The 19,313-nt window shown below is 37.5% G+C and overlaps 1 protein-coding gene across 4 annotated transcripts in view; it reads left to right on the top strand.

The window, feature by feature from the left end:
* LOC117325320 (AP-3 complex subunit delta-1-like) overlaps nt 1-19,313 on the top strand; it is a 56,302-nt gene that overhangs the window by 21,293 nt on the left and 15,696 nt on the right. For 3 of the 4 annotated variants that reach the window (XM_033881449.1, XM_033881450.1, XM_033881452.1), the window contains 11 exons: nt 983-1,056; nt 1,709-1,758; nt 3,926-3,975; nt 8,832-8,880; nt 13,624-13,769; nt 14,233-14,381; nt 15,115-15,241; nt 15,420-15,523; nt 15,993-16,224; nt 17,172-17,317; nt 17,636-17,734. In XM_033881449.1, the coding sequence (XP_033737340.1) occupies nt 983-1,056; nt 1,709-1,758; nt 3,926-3,975; nt 8,832-8,880; nt 13,624-13,769; nt 14,233-14,381; nt 15,115-15,241; nt 15,420-15,523; nt 15,993-16,224; nt 17,172-17,317; nt 17,636-17,734 (1,226 nt within the window). The remainder of the gene's footprint in view (nt 1-982; nt 1,057-1,708; nt 1,759-3,925; nt 3,976-8,831; nt 8,881-13,623; nt 13,770-14,232; nt 14,382-15,114; nt 15,242-15,419; nt 15,524-15,992; nt 16,225-17,171; nt 17,318-17,635; nt 17,735-19,313) is intronic. The other variant, XM_033881451.1, reaches the window with a different exon arrangement.

The raw sequence follows: 19,313 nt of genomic DNA, 5'->3' as shown, positions 1-19,313 counted from the left end.
TCACAGGTGACATCAGGGGTCACCTCATAATACGAGGGGTCAAATGTAATGTTAGGTGGTCATTTGTTGGTCAAAAATGTAGTTCAGAAATAACCAATTAGAAGAAAAAAAGTCAAGATGGGAAAGCGTAGGTTTCAGCAAGTTCTGTAAAAAAAATAATAAAGATGTTGTTTCCATTATCAAAGAAATTAGATTTTTTGGGAAAAATAGGAAATAGATTATTTTTTTCACATTCTTATAACTACAGTTTTCAAATAGAAGTACACTCTGAACAAAGACAAAATACTCCTTCAACTATTTGGACTTTATTAAGACCTATAAGGATGATGTGTTAGATGATGGCCAAGTTCTCCAACCACACGTCAGCTAAAACGTTGAGGAAGAAACTGGGAACAGAATATTCCCCTAAACTCAATAGCCATACTATCCGATGATGTAACTTGATTTCAAATTTAACTTTGAATTTCTAAAAAATATAACAGCCATCTGTTGTCAAAAAGAAATCAGTTATCTCTAGAATGTGAGGTTGAAGCTGAGTTAAAGAGTGTGTCTGTAAATCGGTTACAAACACACAGCAGGAAAGAGTGTTTCATCCAATGAGGAGGGTAGTGGAGATTTGATTTTACTCTGCTCCCTGTTGTAATAATGACCTCTTCAAGCTAAATCAAAACAAATAAATTAATATGCATTTTAAAGGGAAGTAACTTGTGTGTTTTATACACCTACTGTCAATTGCATGTAGAATTGAAACTTGAGTAGGTATTTAAAATTAATTTACATATATATTAAGGAATAACACAAGAATGATAAAATAGCGGGCTGGAAATATATCCGAGGTCTTCATATGATAAATTATATTTAAGGAGTGATTTTTTAGTACAAGTGTTTTCAATATTGTTTAATAGCCAGATATTTTAAAGTATGACCAATGATTTTATGACACCATGTAGAAGAATTATTCATGTGTCGTTTAAAATTTCAGTTTAGTGCACTGACCCCACTAGAGCCTCGACTTGGAAAGAAACTTATAGAGCCCCTCACCAACCTTATTCACAGGTACTGTAATGTTTTGGATGGTTGATCTCAAAGGTACTGTAGACAACATAGCATGGCTCCAGTATGGTCAGTATGGTCAGGTTCTGTGATAATTCGGTCGTCTTTATCAAATTACCAGTAACACTGATTGAATTAGAAAATTACCAATATTAGTGTGGCATAATGGAGTGCTGGCCCAAAACACTGCTGACAAGGTGGGATGTCACGGGTCATTGGAGGCAGTGATAAGGATGTCACAATGTAAAGGAAGGTACATTTCCCATTATGGATAATACTCTATCAGATACCTTGTTACTTAAAATAAACATAGCATTCAACAATGGATAGCTTAGTAAATATACAATATGCTGTATAGGTTTTGGGACTGTATATATGGAAAAATTCCCAGTCGTTGGGGTTTTTTTGGATTGGAAATCAAATCATTCTGCTTTTTCATGTAATAGTTAACTTAACTAGTACACTTTCGTTACCTGTATTCTCTGGCCGACCTTCTTTTAATCTTCTTGCCAAGTTTTGCCTCCTGTGAAATTTACCGGTGAACAGTAGTATTCTGCTACATAGTTGGAGACTAAGGTAGAATGTTTGTGATTGGTATATCTGTGTTTCAGATGATATCAGGTAGAAGTGAAGTAATATTATTTTTGTGTTTCAGCACGTCAGCCATGTCCCTTCTGTATGAGTGTATCAACACTGTAATAGCTGGTATGTATGGACTCCTGGTCCTGATAACCAATCACCTAGTCTAGAATCTAATCTATAACACCTCTATACTCCGACTGTGAATGTTTTTATAAACTATTATTTTATTTTTTCATTTTTATTTACTCAATGTCAACATCTCTTTAATCACCAGACATAAATGTATAATAATGAAACATGATCAATATTGTTATCATGTTGACACATTCAGTCTGGTTTGAAGACTTTTGTAAATCAGTATATTAATGATATATAGTAAGGTAGGTATTCCTTTTAATGCCCCCTGTAATATCATTCACCCTGCCATGTATATGTCACACTTTGGTTAAGACTGTTTTTATTTTCCCATTAGACGTCAAAAATTCTTTTAAAGATTTTGATTTTTTCTGAGGAACCAGATTGATGTTAAGGAGATTATTAAAAAAAAAATACAACTTCAATGTTTATAATTTAATTTCCATTTGAGGCCAATGTCTACCACCTGAAGTTTTGGTTAAACTTTGTGTTTCATTCCGTTATCATCAAAGAGAGAGCAGGAACATCTGTGTTTCACAAATGTTTTCTGGTTTGGTAATCAAAATGATTATTTGTTTAAAAAGTTATACTCTCTGTATGGAGAAGTTCCTCCTGGGGAACTGTTATAATTGATATCTGCCAAGAGACTACCACACTGTGTCATGTTTATTATGTCCAATTTTATTTTATATACACAATGTACCTCCATATACAACATCATTTACATTTATCTTAGAAAAAATAAAAAGATCTGGTGGATACTTACAAAGCATGTACAAATTTCTTCTTCAAAATTCATATTTCCATACCAATATGAATGCATCTGCTGTGTAAATGCTTCGCTGGCATTTCCTGATGTTGGTTTATTTATTAGGTACTAAGCATCATTTTCTGAAAATGTTTTAAGTTATCTGCCAGACCTTGATATGATGATTATGTTTAATTCAGCATATATAAGAATTAGTATTTTATTCACTTTTAAATTTGTTAAGTTTGGAGGTGTGATGATGTTAAATTTTTATTTGGTTTTAGTTGTAAGTACTAGAGGTAGGTTACAGACTTGCTATATAGAAGTATAACTTTTCCAAACAGAAATAAATCCTCCAATTTTTCGATTCACTTTGGGTTGACGTTCCATTTAATTGTAGATTAACATTTTGCTGAAATTGCTTAGTTTGCACTCTTTGGATTTTTGTATCTTTACAAATATACTGTTTAGACCTTCACTTCACATTCAAGGAAGTCAAAGAATTTCCATGTTACCTTTTAGATATCTTCCTAATATATGTAATTAATGTTTAAACTCTATATAGACACAAGTCCTGGGGACAGAAGGGAATATTTCTCTCTAACCAAAACAGTTATTTAGAGTTATGAGACAAATTCCTTGTCCGATCTCGGTAAACATTGATAATTGAGTATGTGGTGAATGTGTTTGATGGTAAATAAGAAATAAATACAATTGCCTTGTTTTGAAATTATAAAATGAAGGCTATGCATCGTAAATCATTATAGAACTGTAACAGTTAGAAATCCGTAATTAATTGATAGGTAAATGTGAGTGTGAGGCTGTAGACTGATGATGTCATGAATTACTATAATACTTGATGATGTGTATTGCCTATTGAATATGTAATTTTGATGACATTGATAGACATATGTCTGCAGTGATTCTAAATACTAATACTTTGAAAATATAACCACTTTGGACTATTTAACTATTATCTAATTTCAAAAATTAACTCAAACTATTACCAGTGTGTTGACACGCATACATTGACATACTTGTTTATATTTCACGTTTTCTTACAAATTTCACTAACAAATTGTGTTTTTTCTTCAGAATCTTTTATAAAAATAATTTTCAGATATAATCATTATTGTTTGCTGTTCATTGATGTAAATGAAATATTTTATAATATTATTGTTAAACATCAATACCATTTTCAGGTTACTTGATGAATTTTAAAGGTTTGATGAGAAAAAAGAAAATTGAAATTCTATGTAAAATTTATAATTGTAAACAAAAACTATGTAAAATGAAATTTGGAGTAATCTGTGATTATGTTGATATTTTTTATGATGATGACTTTGTATGCTGTAGTACCCTGGATCACTGCTGACATGTTAATGGTTTTCTCTCCTCTGCTTACAGTACTCATTTCTATATCTTCAGGCATCCCGAACCACACCGCCTCCATACAGGTACATTTTATTGTCATCGTCTGAACAGTCAAGGTGTCTGCTTCATCTCAGTGCTTTACTGTGGCCCTGACACACTGCATGGGTGCTCCAAGTATATCTCTACCTCTTCTTCAGCTTTTATAAAGAAAAAGTCTGGATCCTTGTAAAATGGGAAATATCCACACAGGGTCAAATTTTTTTAATTTTTTTTTTTTTTTTTTATCTTTTATATACCTATAGTAGATAAATCATAAATGGTCTGTTGAATTTGATAAAGATGTTCAGAAACATGGAGGTGCAGAAATTTTTCAGAAAAAAAGCATGAATTAAAAGATATGAAAGCCAAAAATAGATCTTTGAATTAAGTGGGATAAATATAGTGTATTGTATTACGCATGTGCTTTGTGATCACTGTTGGTTGTAGCAGACAGCTTGCTGTTCAGGAACGCATATTACCTTACACATTACGGAGGGCTGGAGGGGACATGGCATGGTGTACTATAGTTGTGGTACTACCTTTCCGTGATCATGGTTGAGGAGGTGTTATTGTGTATGACTTTACCCTTCACATCATATAGACCTGTTTTGCTTGTTACAGATTTTATTATTTCCCCTTTTTGTTATGAGATGCAGAGAATGTTTATCAAAGGTTTAGGTATTTGTGATTTTCCTTTAAATTCCTTTTTTTCTCTTGTTTTTTACTGCATACAAATTTTGGCACACTTTATTAGCCCACCATCATCAGATGGTGGGCTATTCAAATCGCCCTGCGTCCGTGGTCCGTCGTCCGTCCCTCCGTCCGTCCGTCCGTCCGTCCCTCCGTCCCTCCGTCCGTAAACAATTCTTGTTATCGCTATTTCTCAGAAAGTACTGAAGGGATCTTTCTCAAATTTCATATTTAGGTTCCCCTTGGTGCCTAGTTATGCATATTGCATTTTGAGACCAATCTGAAAACAACATGGCCGACAGGCAGCCATCTTGGATTTTGACAATTGAAGTTTGTTATCGCTATTTCTCAGAAACTAATAAGGGGATCTTTCTGAAATTTCATATGTAGGTTCCCCTTGGTGCCTAGTTATGCATATTGCATTTTGAGACCAATCTGAAAACAACATGGCCGACAGGCAGCCATCTTGGATTTTGACAATTGAAGTTTGTTATCGCTATTTCTCAGAAACTAATAAGGGGATCTTTCTGAAATTTAATATATAGGTCCCCCTCAGTGCCTAGTTATGCATATTGTATTTTGAGACTAATCGGAAAACAACATGGCCGACAGGCAGCCATCTTGGATTTTGACAATTGAAGTTTGTTATCGCTATTTCTGAGAAAGCACTGAAGGGATCTTTCTCAAATTTCAAAAAAAGGTTCCTCTTGGTGCCTAGTTATGCATATTGCATTTTGAGACCAATTGGAAAACAACATGGCCGACAGGCAGCCATCTTGGATTTTGACAATTGAAGTTTGTTATCGCTATTTCTCAGAAACTAATAAAGGGATCTTTCTGAAATTTCATATGTAGGTTCCTCTCAGTGACTAGTTATGCACATTGAATTTTGAGACTAATCGGAAAACAACATGGCCGACAGGCAGCCATCTTGGATTTTGACAATTAAAAAGTTTGTTATCGCTATTTCTCAGAAACTTATGAAGGGATCTTTCTGAAATTTCATATAAAGGTTCCTCTTGGTGCTTAGTTATGCATATTGCATTTTGAGACCAATTGGAAAACAACATGGCCGACAGGCAGCCATCTTGGATTTTGACAATTGAAGTTTGTTATAGCTATTTCTCAGAAACTTATGAAGGGATCTTTCTGAAATTTCATATGTAGGTTTCCCTCGGTACCTAGTTATGCATATTGCATTTTGAGACTAATCTGAAAACAACATGGCCGACAGGCAGCCATCTTGGATTTTGACAATTGAAGTTTGTTATAGCTATTTCTCAGAAACTTATGAAGGGATCTTTCTGAAATTTCATTTGTAGGTTGCCCTCTGTGTCTAGTTATGCATATTGGATTTTGAGACCAGTCAGAAAACAACCTGGCTGACAGGCAGCCATCTTGTATTTTGAAAATTGAAGTTTGTTATCGCTATTGTACAGAAGGTACTGAAGGGATTTTTCTCAAATTTCATATGTAGGTTCCCCTTGGTCCCTGGTATTGCATTTTGGGACCAATCGGAAAACAACATGGCCGACAGACAGCCATTATTGCTAAATCTTAAATTTTATATATAGGTTGCCCTTGTTTGAAAAGTACTAGAGGGCTGTTTCTGAATTTACACAGATTAGTAAGACTTAGAGGAAGGGAAAAGTAGAGAAAAGATCAATCTGACATGGAACCTATAAAGATCATTCAATGGTGGGCGCCAAGATCCCTCTGGGATCTCTTGTTTTATATACTGATTGTTGATTTGTTTGGGAATTTTATGCATTTAGATAGTTCCATTCAACAGATGGACTGTCAATCCCCTGTATTTGAATAGATGTACAGATTTTTTTTTTTTGTCTCAAAACAACAAAAAAGAATTTTCCGGTTCATCGTATCTATTTTTTTCTTTTGTTGAATTCTCCCTTTCAATCACAAATATGCACATAGTTGATTAATGAAGATAGTTGATATGAGGGCTATTTAAGGCTTTACCAATTAAAGATTACATGTTATTTCTGATTTACATTTAATTTAGATCTTGTTGCCCACATCAATATACAGTTTCTTTAGGGTCCCTGGCAGATCTTACCATATATTACTAATTAGATTGCATCTATAGACAACCTGTAAAACTGCGTCTTTTCAAGTGAAGGTTACAAGGATGTGTACATGAGTTAAATTCAAATAGTTTTTACTGAGTCACAATATACAGGTTATATTATAATAGTTGGTCCTACAGATCATTGTAAACATATCCAGTGGTTGTCTATACTCTTAGCAAGGCACTGCCTTATACTAACCAACTTATATACTATTATATATCTAAACACTCATTTAGCCACGCATATGTATCTAGACCACAAGGTCTCGCAGTAGTATACGAGGCATATGTTGTGAAGAAAATATTTTGTGGATAACATGGCACCATGAAAATAAGTACAGCTATCAAATAAACAATGTGTATAGGACATGTCAGTTCTGAAATAATGAAACAGCAACAAATATCAGACCTACATATAGAATTTGATAATAAACACATTTTTATAGTTAGAAGAATATTATGATGAATAGATGCACTTCAAAACTATCAGTCTACCATTTGGAGGAAGTTATATCACTACTAGTATACAGATAGGGATTGGAGTTTAAGATTTATAGACATATCTACTACTGATCTAACCGATGCCTTTACAACACCAAACCTGTGTGATATGGGAACATTCTCACTGACCATGGTCTAGTCTAGGTGTACAGTGCCATCTCCCTTCCAGTCTGGTGACCAGAGTATAGTGTAGACAAACGACAACAGGTCTATATGGACGTATAGCAGTACTACCATCACTATAGATTCCCCATACTCCTACGTATATCTGCCAATCCACATTTACTAATGGCCAGCCTTATCAAACACACACTTTCATATCAAAGATTCTCAGATGATAGTCTGTTTTATAATTCTGCATGTCAGAAACGTAATCACTTCATAAATTGCTTGAACATTGCAAAAAAATATCAGTTCATAAATTAAACTGCTTGTTTGTAAAAGTAACCAATTCACATATTGCTTTTAGATCAATAGATTAAATATTTGAATATGAGATATCAAAAACCTTTCAGTAAATAATGATTTTAAGCTTGGTAAGTGTTAGATCAAAATGTTGTAAAGAAATAAGAATTTAACAATATTCTCGACACAATGCCAACCTCAAGCTCCAAGCAGCTATAATCTCCCTGGATACGCCTACCTACCAGTGCTTTCCATCACACCAAACTCTCCCCAGGTTCCTTATACACTTACTGGGTATATCATTACAAAAATTTCCTAATAGCTATGGTAACATTTTTTTTTTTTTTAATTTGCATTTAGCCACATTCCATAACACAACAGGGGATTTGTTTCTGTATGCAGACATTCTGGTTTGCCTATTTCAAAATGTAAAATTTCAGACATAAATCCAGATCTACCTGTAGATGTTTATTCTTTGTCCATACTCACCAGAACTTGACATAAGATCACCATCCTTATTTCATTGTCCATACTCACCAGAACTTGACATAAGATCACCATCCTTATTTCATTGTCCATACTCACCAGAACTTGACATAAGATCACCATCCTTATTTCATTGTCCATACTCACCAGAACTTGACATAAGATCACCATCCTTATTTCATTGTCCATACTCACCAGAACTTGACATAAGATCACCATCCTTATTTCATTGTCCATACTCACCAGAACTTGACATAAGATCACCATCCTTATTTCATTGTCCATACTCACCAGAACTTGACATAAGATCACCATCTTTATTTCATAGACAAACAAATCTGGTCCAACCAGTCAAACCATTTGGACTGTGATGAAAACAGTCCTGACCCTTGTTACGTAACTGTGGATGATAGATTATTTTCCTTCAAGTGTAGCTATTTATTGATGATCCTTTCATGCATAAATTGTCAAATTGAATAGTACCTTGAGATACATATAAAATCCCAAACCGTCAATATGTATATTCACATACATGTAAGTGTTTACAGGATGTTTATACTGATACTGGGGTCCCTATTAATTGCTTTGCTACAGATATGATTTGTTGTAGAATATATTTCCATTAGACTCTGTGACAGGGGAGACAACTGGACTTGGTTATACGATTTATTGCTTCTACAAAGGTATATGTTGCACATTTCTCTTCATCAAGGTCTGCTTTTTTTCCAGCTTTGTGTTCAGAAACTTAGAATTTTGATTGAGGACTCAGACCAGAATTGTGAGTATATATTGTAAACATATTTCGTGTTTTTGTGTGTTTTGTATGTACCAGCTACCTTATGGCTATAGCCTGTTCATCAGTCTGCCTATCTGTCCATCAGTCTGTCTATCTGTCCATCAGTCGGTCTATCTGTCCATTACAATGATTTTAATTCTGTATCTGAGTCAATACTTGTTAAAATTTTACAAAACTGATTTTTTCATGGAAGTACTTTTCAGGTTTAACATCAATGTTTTTTTTTTATATTGAATTTTAAATCTTATGACATTTGATGTTTAACAGACATTCTCTCTTCCTTTACATTGATCTCAGCTGAAGCTCAGGTGGTCTTATTTTGTTAATCAGCATGCGCAGGTGTCCATTTATCATCAATATTTTTCTTCCTCTGAGCAATTGTAGACTTGGAACAAATATATCGATCCTAATCGGATGGGATGTTGTCAAAGATAATGGTACTCTTAGTGAGAGTTTTAAACCATCAGATGGTACTCTTAGTGAGAGTTTTAAACCATCAGATGGTACTCACAATGAGAGTTTTAAGCCATCAGTTGGTACTCACAATGAGAGTTTTAAGCTTTAAGCCATCAGTTGGTACTCACAATGAGAGTTTTAAACCATCAGGTGGTACTCACAGTGAGAGTTTTAAGCCATCATATGGTACTCACAATGAGAGTTTTAAACCATCAGATGGTACTCACAATGAGAGTTTTAAGCCGTCATATGGTACTCACAGTGAGAGTTAAGCCATCAGATGGTACTCACAGTGAGAGTTTTAAGCCATCAGATGGTACTCACAGTGAGAGTTTTAAGCCATCAGATGGTACTCACAGTGAGAGTTTTTAAGCCATCAGATGGGTACTCACAATGAGAGTTTTAAGCCATCAGTGGTACTCACAGTGAGAGTTTAAGCATCAGTTGTACTCACAATGAGAGTTTTAAGCCATCAGGTGGTACTCACAGTGAGAGTTTTAAGCCATCAGTTGGTACTCACAATGATGAGTTTTTTAAAGGCCATCAGGATGGTACTCACAGTGAGAGTTTATAGCCATCAGATGGTTACTCACAGTGAGAGTTTTAAGCCATCAGATGGTACTCACAGTGAGAGTTTTAAGCCATCAGATGGTACTCACAGTGAGAGTTTTAAGCCATCAGTGGTACTCACAGTGAGGAGTTTTAAGCCATCAGATGGTACTCACAGTGAGAGTTTTAAACCATCAGATGGTACTCACAGTGAGAGTTTTAAGCCATCAGATGGTATGGTACTCACAGTGAGAGTTTTTAAGCCATCAGATGGTACTCACAGTGAGAGTTTTAAGCCATCAGGTGGTACTCACAGTGAGAGTTTTAAGCCATCAGATGGTACTCACAGTGAGAGTTTTAAGCCATCAGATGGTACTCACAGTGAGAGTTTTAAGCCATCAGATGGTACTCACAGTGAGAGTTTTAAGCCATCAGATGGTACTCACAGTGAGAGTTTTAAGCCATCAGATGGTACTCACAATGAGAGTTTTAAGCCATCAGATGGTACTCACAGTGAGAGTTTTAAGCCATCAGATGGTACTCACAGTGAGAGTTTTAAGCCATCAGATGGTACTCACAATGAGAGTTAAGCCATCAGATGGTACTCACAATGAGAGTTTTAAGCCATCAGATGGTACTCACAATGAGAGTTAAGCCATCAGGTGGTACTCACAGTGAGAGTTTTAAGCCATCAGATGGTACTCACAATGAGAGTTAAGCCATCAGGTGGTACTCACAATGAGAGTTTTAAGCCATCAGATGGTACTCACAATGAGAGTTAAGCCATCAGGTGGTACTCACAGTGAGAGTTTTAAGCCATCAGGTGGTACTCACAGTGAGAGTTTTAAGCCATCAGATGGTACTCACAATGAGAGTTAAGCCATCAGGTGGTACTTACAGTGAGAGTTTTAAGCCGTCAGATTGTACTCACAATGAGAGTTTTAAGCCATCAGTTGGTACTCACAATGAGAGTTAAGCCATCAGGTGGTACTCAAATGAGAGTTTAAGCCATCAGATGGTACTCATAATGAGTTTTAAGCCATCAGATGGTACTCACAGTGAGAGTTTTAAGCCATCAGATTGTACTCACAGTGAGAGTTTTAAGCCATCAGATGGTACTCATAGTGAGAGTTTTAAGCCATCAGATGGTACTCACAGTGAGAGTTTTAAGCCATCAGATGGTACTCACAGTGAGAGTTTTAAGCCATCAGGTGGTACTCACAGTGAGAGTTTTAAGCCATCAGTTGGTACTCACAATGAGAGTTTAAGCCATCAGATGGTACTCACAGTGAGAGTTAAGCCATCAGATGGTACTCACAATGAGAGTTTTAAGCCATCAGATGGTACTCATAGTGAGAGTTTTAAGCCATCAGTTGGTACTCACAATGAGAGTTTTAAGCCATCAGTTGGTACTCACAGTGAGAGTTTTAAGCCATCAGATGGTACTCACAATGAGAGTTTTAAGCCATCAGGTGGTACTCACAGTGAGAGTTTTAAGCCATCAGATGGTACTCACAGTGAGAGTTAAGCCATCGGATGGTACTCACAGTGAGAGTTTTAAGCCATCAGGTGGTACTCACAGTGAGAGTTTTAAGCCATCAGATGGTACTCACAGTGAGAGTTTTAAGCCATCAGATGGTACTCACAGTAAGAGTTTTAAGCCATCAGGTGGTACTCACAGTGAGAGTTTTAAGCCATCAGATGGTACTCACAGTGAGAGTTTTAAGCCATCAGTTGGTACTCACAGTGAGAGTTTTAAGCCATCAGATGGTACTCACAGTGAGAGTTTTAAGCCATCAGATGGTACTCACAGTGAGAGTTTTAAGCCATCAGATGGTACTCACAGTGAGAGTTTTAAGCCATCAGATGGTACTCACAGTAAGAGTTTTAAGCCATCAGATGGTACTCACAGTGAGAGTTTTAAGCCATCAGGTGGTACTCACAGTGAGAGTTTTAAGCCATCAGTTGGTACTCACAATGAGAGTTTTAAGCCATCAGATGGTACTCACAGTGAGAGTTTTAAGCCATCAGGTGGTACTCACAGTGAGAGTTTTAAGCCATCAGGTGGTACTCACAGTGAGAGTTTTAAGCCATCAGATTGTACTCACAATGAGAGTTGTAAGCCATCAGATGGTACTCACAGTGAGAGTTTTAAGCCATCAGATGGTACTCACAGTGAGAGTTTTAAGCCATCAGATGGTACTCACAGTGAGAGTTTTAAGCCATCAGATGGTACTCACAGTGAGAGTTAAGCCATCAGATGGTACTCACAATGAGAGTTTTAAGCCATCAGGTGTTACTCATAGTGAGAGTTTTAAGCCATCAGGTGGTACTCTTAGTGACAGGTTTAAACTTTTAACTGTATGTTCTGTAGAACCTTAGTTTTATCATGTAATTGACATTAATTGTATTACTGTAACAAATCAATATACTGCACAACATTCACAACTTCCATATTGCAAAACAACAGGAGAAGATCATCTACATTGCAGTATGAGTACATTTAAAAACAATCCTGGGTACCCTTATAATATTAACTATTTGTGTGAAGTCTTTGTTAGTGAATCATGCTGCAGTCTTAGTTATATCCCCTCCTTACTGCTACTTTTCACTATACCCTTTTGCGAGTCTGTATAAAAGGCATAAAAATAAAGTTAGAACTGAATAAATTGAAAGTGCATTACGGTCATTAAATTCTGAAGACTGCTGATATTGCTTGTTTGATTTACCCCAGTGCAGATTTCAAGATTGATCAGCAGTGTAGCAGATATTGTTTATAGTATTATTTATACTTCCAGTGAAGACTAAGATGTTCAAATGAAGCTCCTTGGTTTACTGGCTTTTGTCGTAGAAACCAGGGAGGACTACATTTTGCATTGTCCTTCCATCCTTCTGTGTTTCCTCATTTCCTTCCTTCTATCTGCTTGGCCTTTAACCAGAGCATCCGAGCTTCCTTTCTTCTGGACTCTATCTTGTCCAGGCTGTATCTCCTACATTACTTGATACTGAAACTTCAATATTTTGGCAAAATAGATGAGGGAAGGGTGTGTCACATACAAAAATTAGGTCACTCTGACCTACATTTTTACCTTTTATCTACATCAAAGGATAAGTTTGTCTGGGCTCTATCTCTTGCACTGCTTAACATTGAAACTTCATACTTGGGTCATGTGTTCACCTAGGTGAGGAGGTGTGTCATGTACTAAAATTAGGTCACTCTGGCCTACATTTTGATCTTTGACTTATATCAAAGAAAATATTTGTCTCTGCTCTATCTCCTGCACTGCTTTTCACTGAAACTTAATGTTTTGTGTCATGTATTCATCTAGGTGAGGTGGTGTGTCATCTGTCAAAAGAAGGTCACTCTGACCTACACTTTGAACTTTGACCTTCATCAAAGAAAAAAAATTTTCAGGCTTGTCAGTTATTACTAGAATAACTTTTTACTTGTGTCATGCGTTCGACTTACCTTGGGTTCACGTGCATTGAACTTTTTATTTCGCTTACTAAGATAAGTAATATTGATGAATTCATTCACATTAGTGCCACCGAATGTAATTTGAATGCAGTGGATCTGTCAAACATTCAGCGTGTAGTATTAGTTCAAGCCTGAATTTATCATCTACATTTTTGGCATATTATTTCACATCCAGTGGGGAACTGTAGTTCACTGAATTTTCTTGTTTGTCTTGGTTCTGATTTAGACATTATATATTCCAGTGAAGTACCTTGGTCTACTAGCTATGTCACGGATCTTAGCCAGTCATCCTAAAAGTGTCCAGTCACACAAGGATCTGGTGTTACAGTGTCTAGATGACAAAGATGAGTCCATCAGACTACGGGCCTTAGACTTACTATACGGAATGGTGAGTATATGGAATTTCAACTTTGGTGTTGAGTCATCTTATGAACTTGTGACTGTGTTCCTAAGCTAGATGTGGCATATGGAGAGTAATGCATGTTTGACGCTCATATCGGGGTGAAAGTTTGCATCAGTGTCAGGCCCTACATTCCCGCTGCACCATGTGAACAGCTCTGGTACTGCCACCATCAGGTCCTATATTCCAGCATCAAGGAAACAGCTATAGTACAAGTATAACATTAATTTCAAATTTTGAAATTATATTGTATGTAGCAACACATGTACATACATATGTACTTCATGCTATATTAGTTAAAGTATTACTTGGTTTGCTGTTTTCCCTAGTAATAACACTCTATATGGATGTTAATATCAAGTACAAATTTAACCAGACTCTTCTGGTTGTTTTATCCCTTATATAAGATTTATGTTAGGATATGATACTACACATGATGGGTGTTTTTCAGGTGTCCAAGAAGAATCTGATGGAGATAGCGAAGAAACTGATGATTCACATGGATAAGGCAGAAGGAACGCACTACCGTGATGAACTACTAGCCAAGATTATTGAGATTTCCAGCCAGTCCAATTACCAGTATATCACCAACTTTGAGTGGTAAGATATGAGGCTAAATAAAGGCCTTATAACTGATATTACATTGTACTTGTTTCATGAAAGTCTACTTTATAATCAGTATCAGTTACTAACAACTGTTGGTGGGAGATTTACATATTTTCATGGTCACCATGGAAACAGTCAAATTCACTGATTTCATCATTTCTCAAACATATCTCCAAAATCTTTTGAAATATATGTAATTCATTCAACTTTGCATGTACACCAATTTAAGTTGACAGGGCACTGTTCTCCAATGTCTTGATTAGACTTTAATTACCACTTCTATTCCATCCTTCATATTGTCTACTACCTCACAACATCCTATTAAATAGTTACATATCTCAGTCAGTGAGATACCATACCTGTTACTGGGCTCCCTTGGCGATGAATCTGAATGACTATGATTATCCATGCTCATTTATTTATCTGTCTTGGACAGAAAGGGAAACAGTAATTATTGTAATGTTACTGGAACAATGGCTATAATCCATAGAGGTGAGAATATTCATCGCAGGTGTATAGCACAAGTTAAAAATATGAAGAAAAAAATTCAACAGAGAAAGGAAATATAACAGTACTGTTTTTCAGCAAGAAAATAAGAATAAAGCTCTATGTCTGTTAATAGAAATATGTCCTTGTTATAAGAAATACAAGTTTGTGTGTTATGTAGAGAAAAATTGGCCTGAGAACCAACTAATTAATTGTATATGGCCTAATTTGTATTGTTTAGGTATGTAAGTGTACTGGTGGAGCTGACACGCATGGAAGGTACGCGTCACGGACGACTGATTGCATCACAGATGTTGGATGTAGCTATACGTGTACAGGCCATTCGTCCATTTGCAGTGTCACAAATGGTAAGAAGTTAAACTTTGATGAATGATGCTGTCTATTAAATGATCACCTGGGTATTTGTTTTCTAAAAGTCATATAAGGAGTTTCTATTCAAAGATTAGCTACTCTAAAGCTTATCACTTTTAATTTGAGATAAATTGACAACAGAAGACAAGGTAATGTAAGGTTTTGTATTTTTAGGCTGTTTTACTAGAAAACTCCCACTTATTGGCCAACAACTCCCAAAGGAACGGTATCTGTGAGGTTTTATATGCAGCAGCATGGATATGTGGGGAATTCTCCAGGTGAGTTAACTTTGTCGAATTCGTTTTCTGACCTATATCTAATACCAGATATGTTTAACAGTGAAACTTAAATTTTGTGACCAACTGTTGGGCCTGTTTTCCGTTTTCAATAACTTTATCCAGCCCTATAACCACAGATAATCTTTTGTGAACTGCTTTGAGATGGCTATATTGCTCTGATATAGCAGTATATAAGAATTTCAGATCATAATAATAATTTTAGAATACAGTTTTATATTAATGTAAGGTGATTCTTACCACATGTATATCAAGGTATACAGTATGTACAAGTGAAGAAAATATGCAGTAATAACATAAAAACTCATGCAGACAGTATTGGGTAGTATAAGTTTTTAATTTCCACTTGAAATATAAGGTTGTTGTGTTAAATTTGCAGGTGAGAGATTGTTGACTATAAGTTCCATTTTGATTAGGCATTGTCCGATAACCTTGATTTATTTTACGATAGCCACCTAAAGGACCCGCGGGTGACATTGGAAGCCATGTTGAAGCCAAAGATCACAGCCCTGCCTGGCCACATACAGAGTGTGTATGTACAGAACATCATCAAGTTGTTTGCCAATGTCCTACTTGCTGCGGAGCAAGATGACGATCAGGACCTGATGCGAGAGATGGGACAGATGATGGTTGAGAAACTTCCGATGTTTGTACAGAGTTCCGACCTGGAAGTCCAGGAAAGGGTAGGTACAGATCTCGGACCTAGAGGTCCAGGAAAGGGTAGGTACAGATCTCGGACCTAGAGGTCCAGGGAAGTGTATGTACAGATCAGACTAGGAGGTCCAGGAAAGGGTAGGTACAGATCTCGGACCTAGAGGTCCAGGGAAGTGTATGTACAGATCTCGGACCTAGAGGTCCAGGAAAGGGTAGGTACAGATCTCGTACCTAAAGGTCCAGGAAAGGGTAGGTACAGGTCTCGGACCTGGAGGCCAAGGAAAGGGTAGGTACAGATCTCGGACCTACAGGTCCAGGAAAGGGTAGGTACAGATCTCAGACCTGGAGGTTCAGGAAAGGGTAGGTACAGATCTCGGACCTGAAGGTCCAGGAAAGTGTAGGTACAGATCTCAGACCTAGAGGTCCAGAAAAGGGTAGGTACAGATCTTGCACCTGAAGGTCCAGGAAAGTGTAGGTACAGATCTCAGACCTAGAGGTCCAGGAAAGGGTAGGTACAGATCTCAGACCTAGAGGTCCAGGAAAGGGTAGGTACAGATCTCAGACCTAGAGGTCCAGGAAAGGGTAGGTACAGATCTCAGACCTGGAGGTCCAGGAAAGGGTAGGTACAGATCTCAGACCTAGAGGTCCAGGAAAGGGTAGGTGCAGATCTCAGACCTGGAGGTCCAGGAAAGGGTAGGTACAGATCTCAGACCCAGCCATTTTGCTGTGCCATTTCCAATTCATGAAATCACATCATTGTCTGTATTATGACATCACAATCAATTTCTGACTGGCATAGCCAATGAAAAACACACCAGGGCATATTACTCTAGTGACATGCAAAAATATTACATGGGCAAATTCACTGGATAAACAGATTATGTGACAATTTCTTACTGTGAAGAATACAATCCACACTACTCTGACCAACAGTTCTTTTGCTAAAGCTTTAAATCCTCTTTACATTTTTTGGCAGGCATGTTGTGTGCTGCAATTAGTGAAGTATGTTCTAAAGTTGATGGACAAAGGTGTTAAGGTTGGGGAGGAAGTGGCTGCTCTCTTTGCGGGGGATCTTAACCCCGTCGCACCAAAGGCCCAGCGCAAGGTTCCTGTACCAGATGGGTGAGTCACTTTACACAGTTATGTCAACAATACCTATTTCTGTTATTATCTGACTCAGTTACCATGATAGAAGTATAAACACATTTAAAACAGAAACAATATATCTGTCCCCTGCTACCAGTTTGATAGCAGCCTTAACACATTTATGGCATTGAAGAAAAAGTATTTGTTATATCAGTAACTTAGATTTTGAAAATTTGCAAATTCTTGTTCATAATCTTACTATTAAGAAAGTTAAGTGAAATTGTAAGTATTAAAATTAAATCATTTGATTTGTTGTACTTTTGTTTGCAATACTTGTATTCTTTATCCATTCAGACTTGACCTTGAAAAATGGATTAATGACCCTCCATCAGACAGCTCAGATGAAGAAATTGGTGGCGTGTCCATCTTCAGTCTCGGCCGTGAAGAACACAGGTAGGTTTAAGTGTTACAGCTGGTTAGCTCACCTGGCCCGAAGGGCCAGTGAGCTTATGGCATGGCGCAGCGTCCGTCGTCCATCCATCGTCCGTCGTCCGTCCGTCAACTTTTCCTTTAAATCGCTACTTGTCCTAAACTACTCAGTGGATTTTGACCAAATTTGGTCTCAAGCATCCTTGGGTGAAGGGGAACCAATTTTGTATAAACGGTGGGTCTGGCCCCCCAGGGGTCTTAGGGGCGGGGCCCAATAGGGGAAATATAGCAAATTCTTTGAAATCCTTCTTCTTCTGTAGAAATGAAGGGATTTGATTCATATTTGGTCTGAAGCATCCTTGGGTGAAGGGGAACCAATTTTGTATAAACGGTGGGTCTGGCCCCCCAGGGGCCTGGGGGGTGGGGCCCAATAGGGGAATATTGCATATTCTTTAAAATCCTTCTTCTTCTGCAGGAATAAAGGGATTTGATCCATGTTTGGTCTGAAGCATCCTTGGGTGAAGGGGAACCAATTTTGTATAAACGGTGGGTCTGGCCCCCCAGGGGCCGTAGGGGTGGGGCCCAATAGGGGAAATATAGCAAATTCTTTAAAATCCTTCTTCTTCTGTAGAAATAAGGGATTTGATTCATATTTGGTCTGAAGCATCCTTGGGTGAAGGGGAACCGATTTTGTATAAACGGTGGGTCTGGCCCCCCAGGGGCCTGGGGGGTGGGGCTCAATAGGGGAATATTGCATATTCTTTAAAATCCTTCTTCTTCTGCAGGAATAAAGGGATTTGATCCATGTTTGGTCTGAAGCATCCTTGGGTGAAGGGGAACCAATTTTGTATAAACGGTGGGTCTGGCCTCCCAGGGGCCTGAGGGCGGGGCCCAATAGGGGAAATATAGCAAATTCTTTAAAATCCTTCTTCTTCTGTAGAAATGAAGGGATTTGATCCATGTTTGGTCTAAAGCATCCTTGGGTGAAGGGGAACCAATTTTGTATAAACGGTGGGTCTGGCCTCCCAGGGGCCTGAGGGGCGTGACCCAATAGGGGAAATATAGCAAATTCTTTAAAATCCTTCTACTTCTGTAGGAATAAAGGGATTTGATCCATATTTGGTCTGAAACATCCTTGGGTGAAGGGGAACCAATTTTGTATAAACGGTTGGTCTGGCCCCCCAGGGGCCTGGGGGGTGGGGCCCAATAGGGGAATATTGCATATTCTTTAAAATCCTTCTTCTTCTGCAGGAATAAAAGGATTTGATCCATGTTTGGTCTGAAGCATCCTTGGGTGAAGGGGAACCAATTTTGTATAAACGGTGGGTCTAGCCTCCCAGGGACCTGGGGGGTGGGGCCCAATAGGGGAATATAGCATATTTTTTAAAATCCTTCTTCTTCTGCAGGAATAAAGGGATTTGATCCATGTTTGGTCTGAAGCATCCTTGGGTGAAGGGGAACCAATTTTGTATAAACGGTTGGTCTGGCCTCCCAGGGGCCTGGGGGGTGGGGCCCAATAGGGGAATATAGCATATTCTTTAAAATCCTTCTTCTTCTGCAGGAATAAAGGGATTTGATCCATGTTTGGTCTGAAGCATCCTTG

The sequence above is a fragment of the Pecten maximus genome, chromosome 4, assembly GCF_902652985.1.
Source record: "Pecten maximus chromosome 4, xPecMax1.1, whole genome shotgun sequence".
In the NCBI taxonomy this organism is placed as follows: Eukaryota; Metazoa; Mollusca; class Bivalvia; order Pectinida; family Pectinidae; genus Pecten; species Pecten maximus.
The sequence above is the reverse complement of the archived record's forward strand: the minus strand, read 5'-3'. Positions and strand labels throughout refer to the sequence as shown.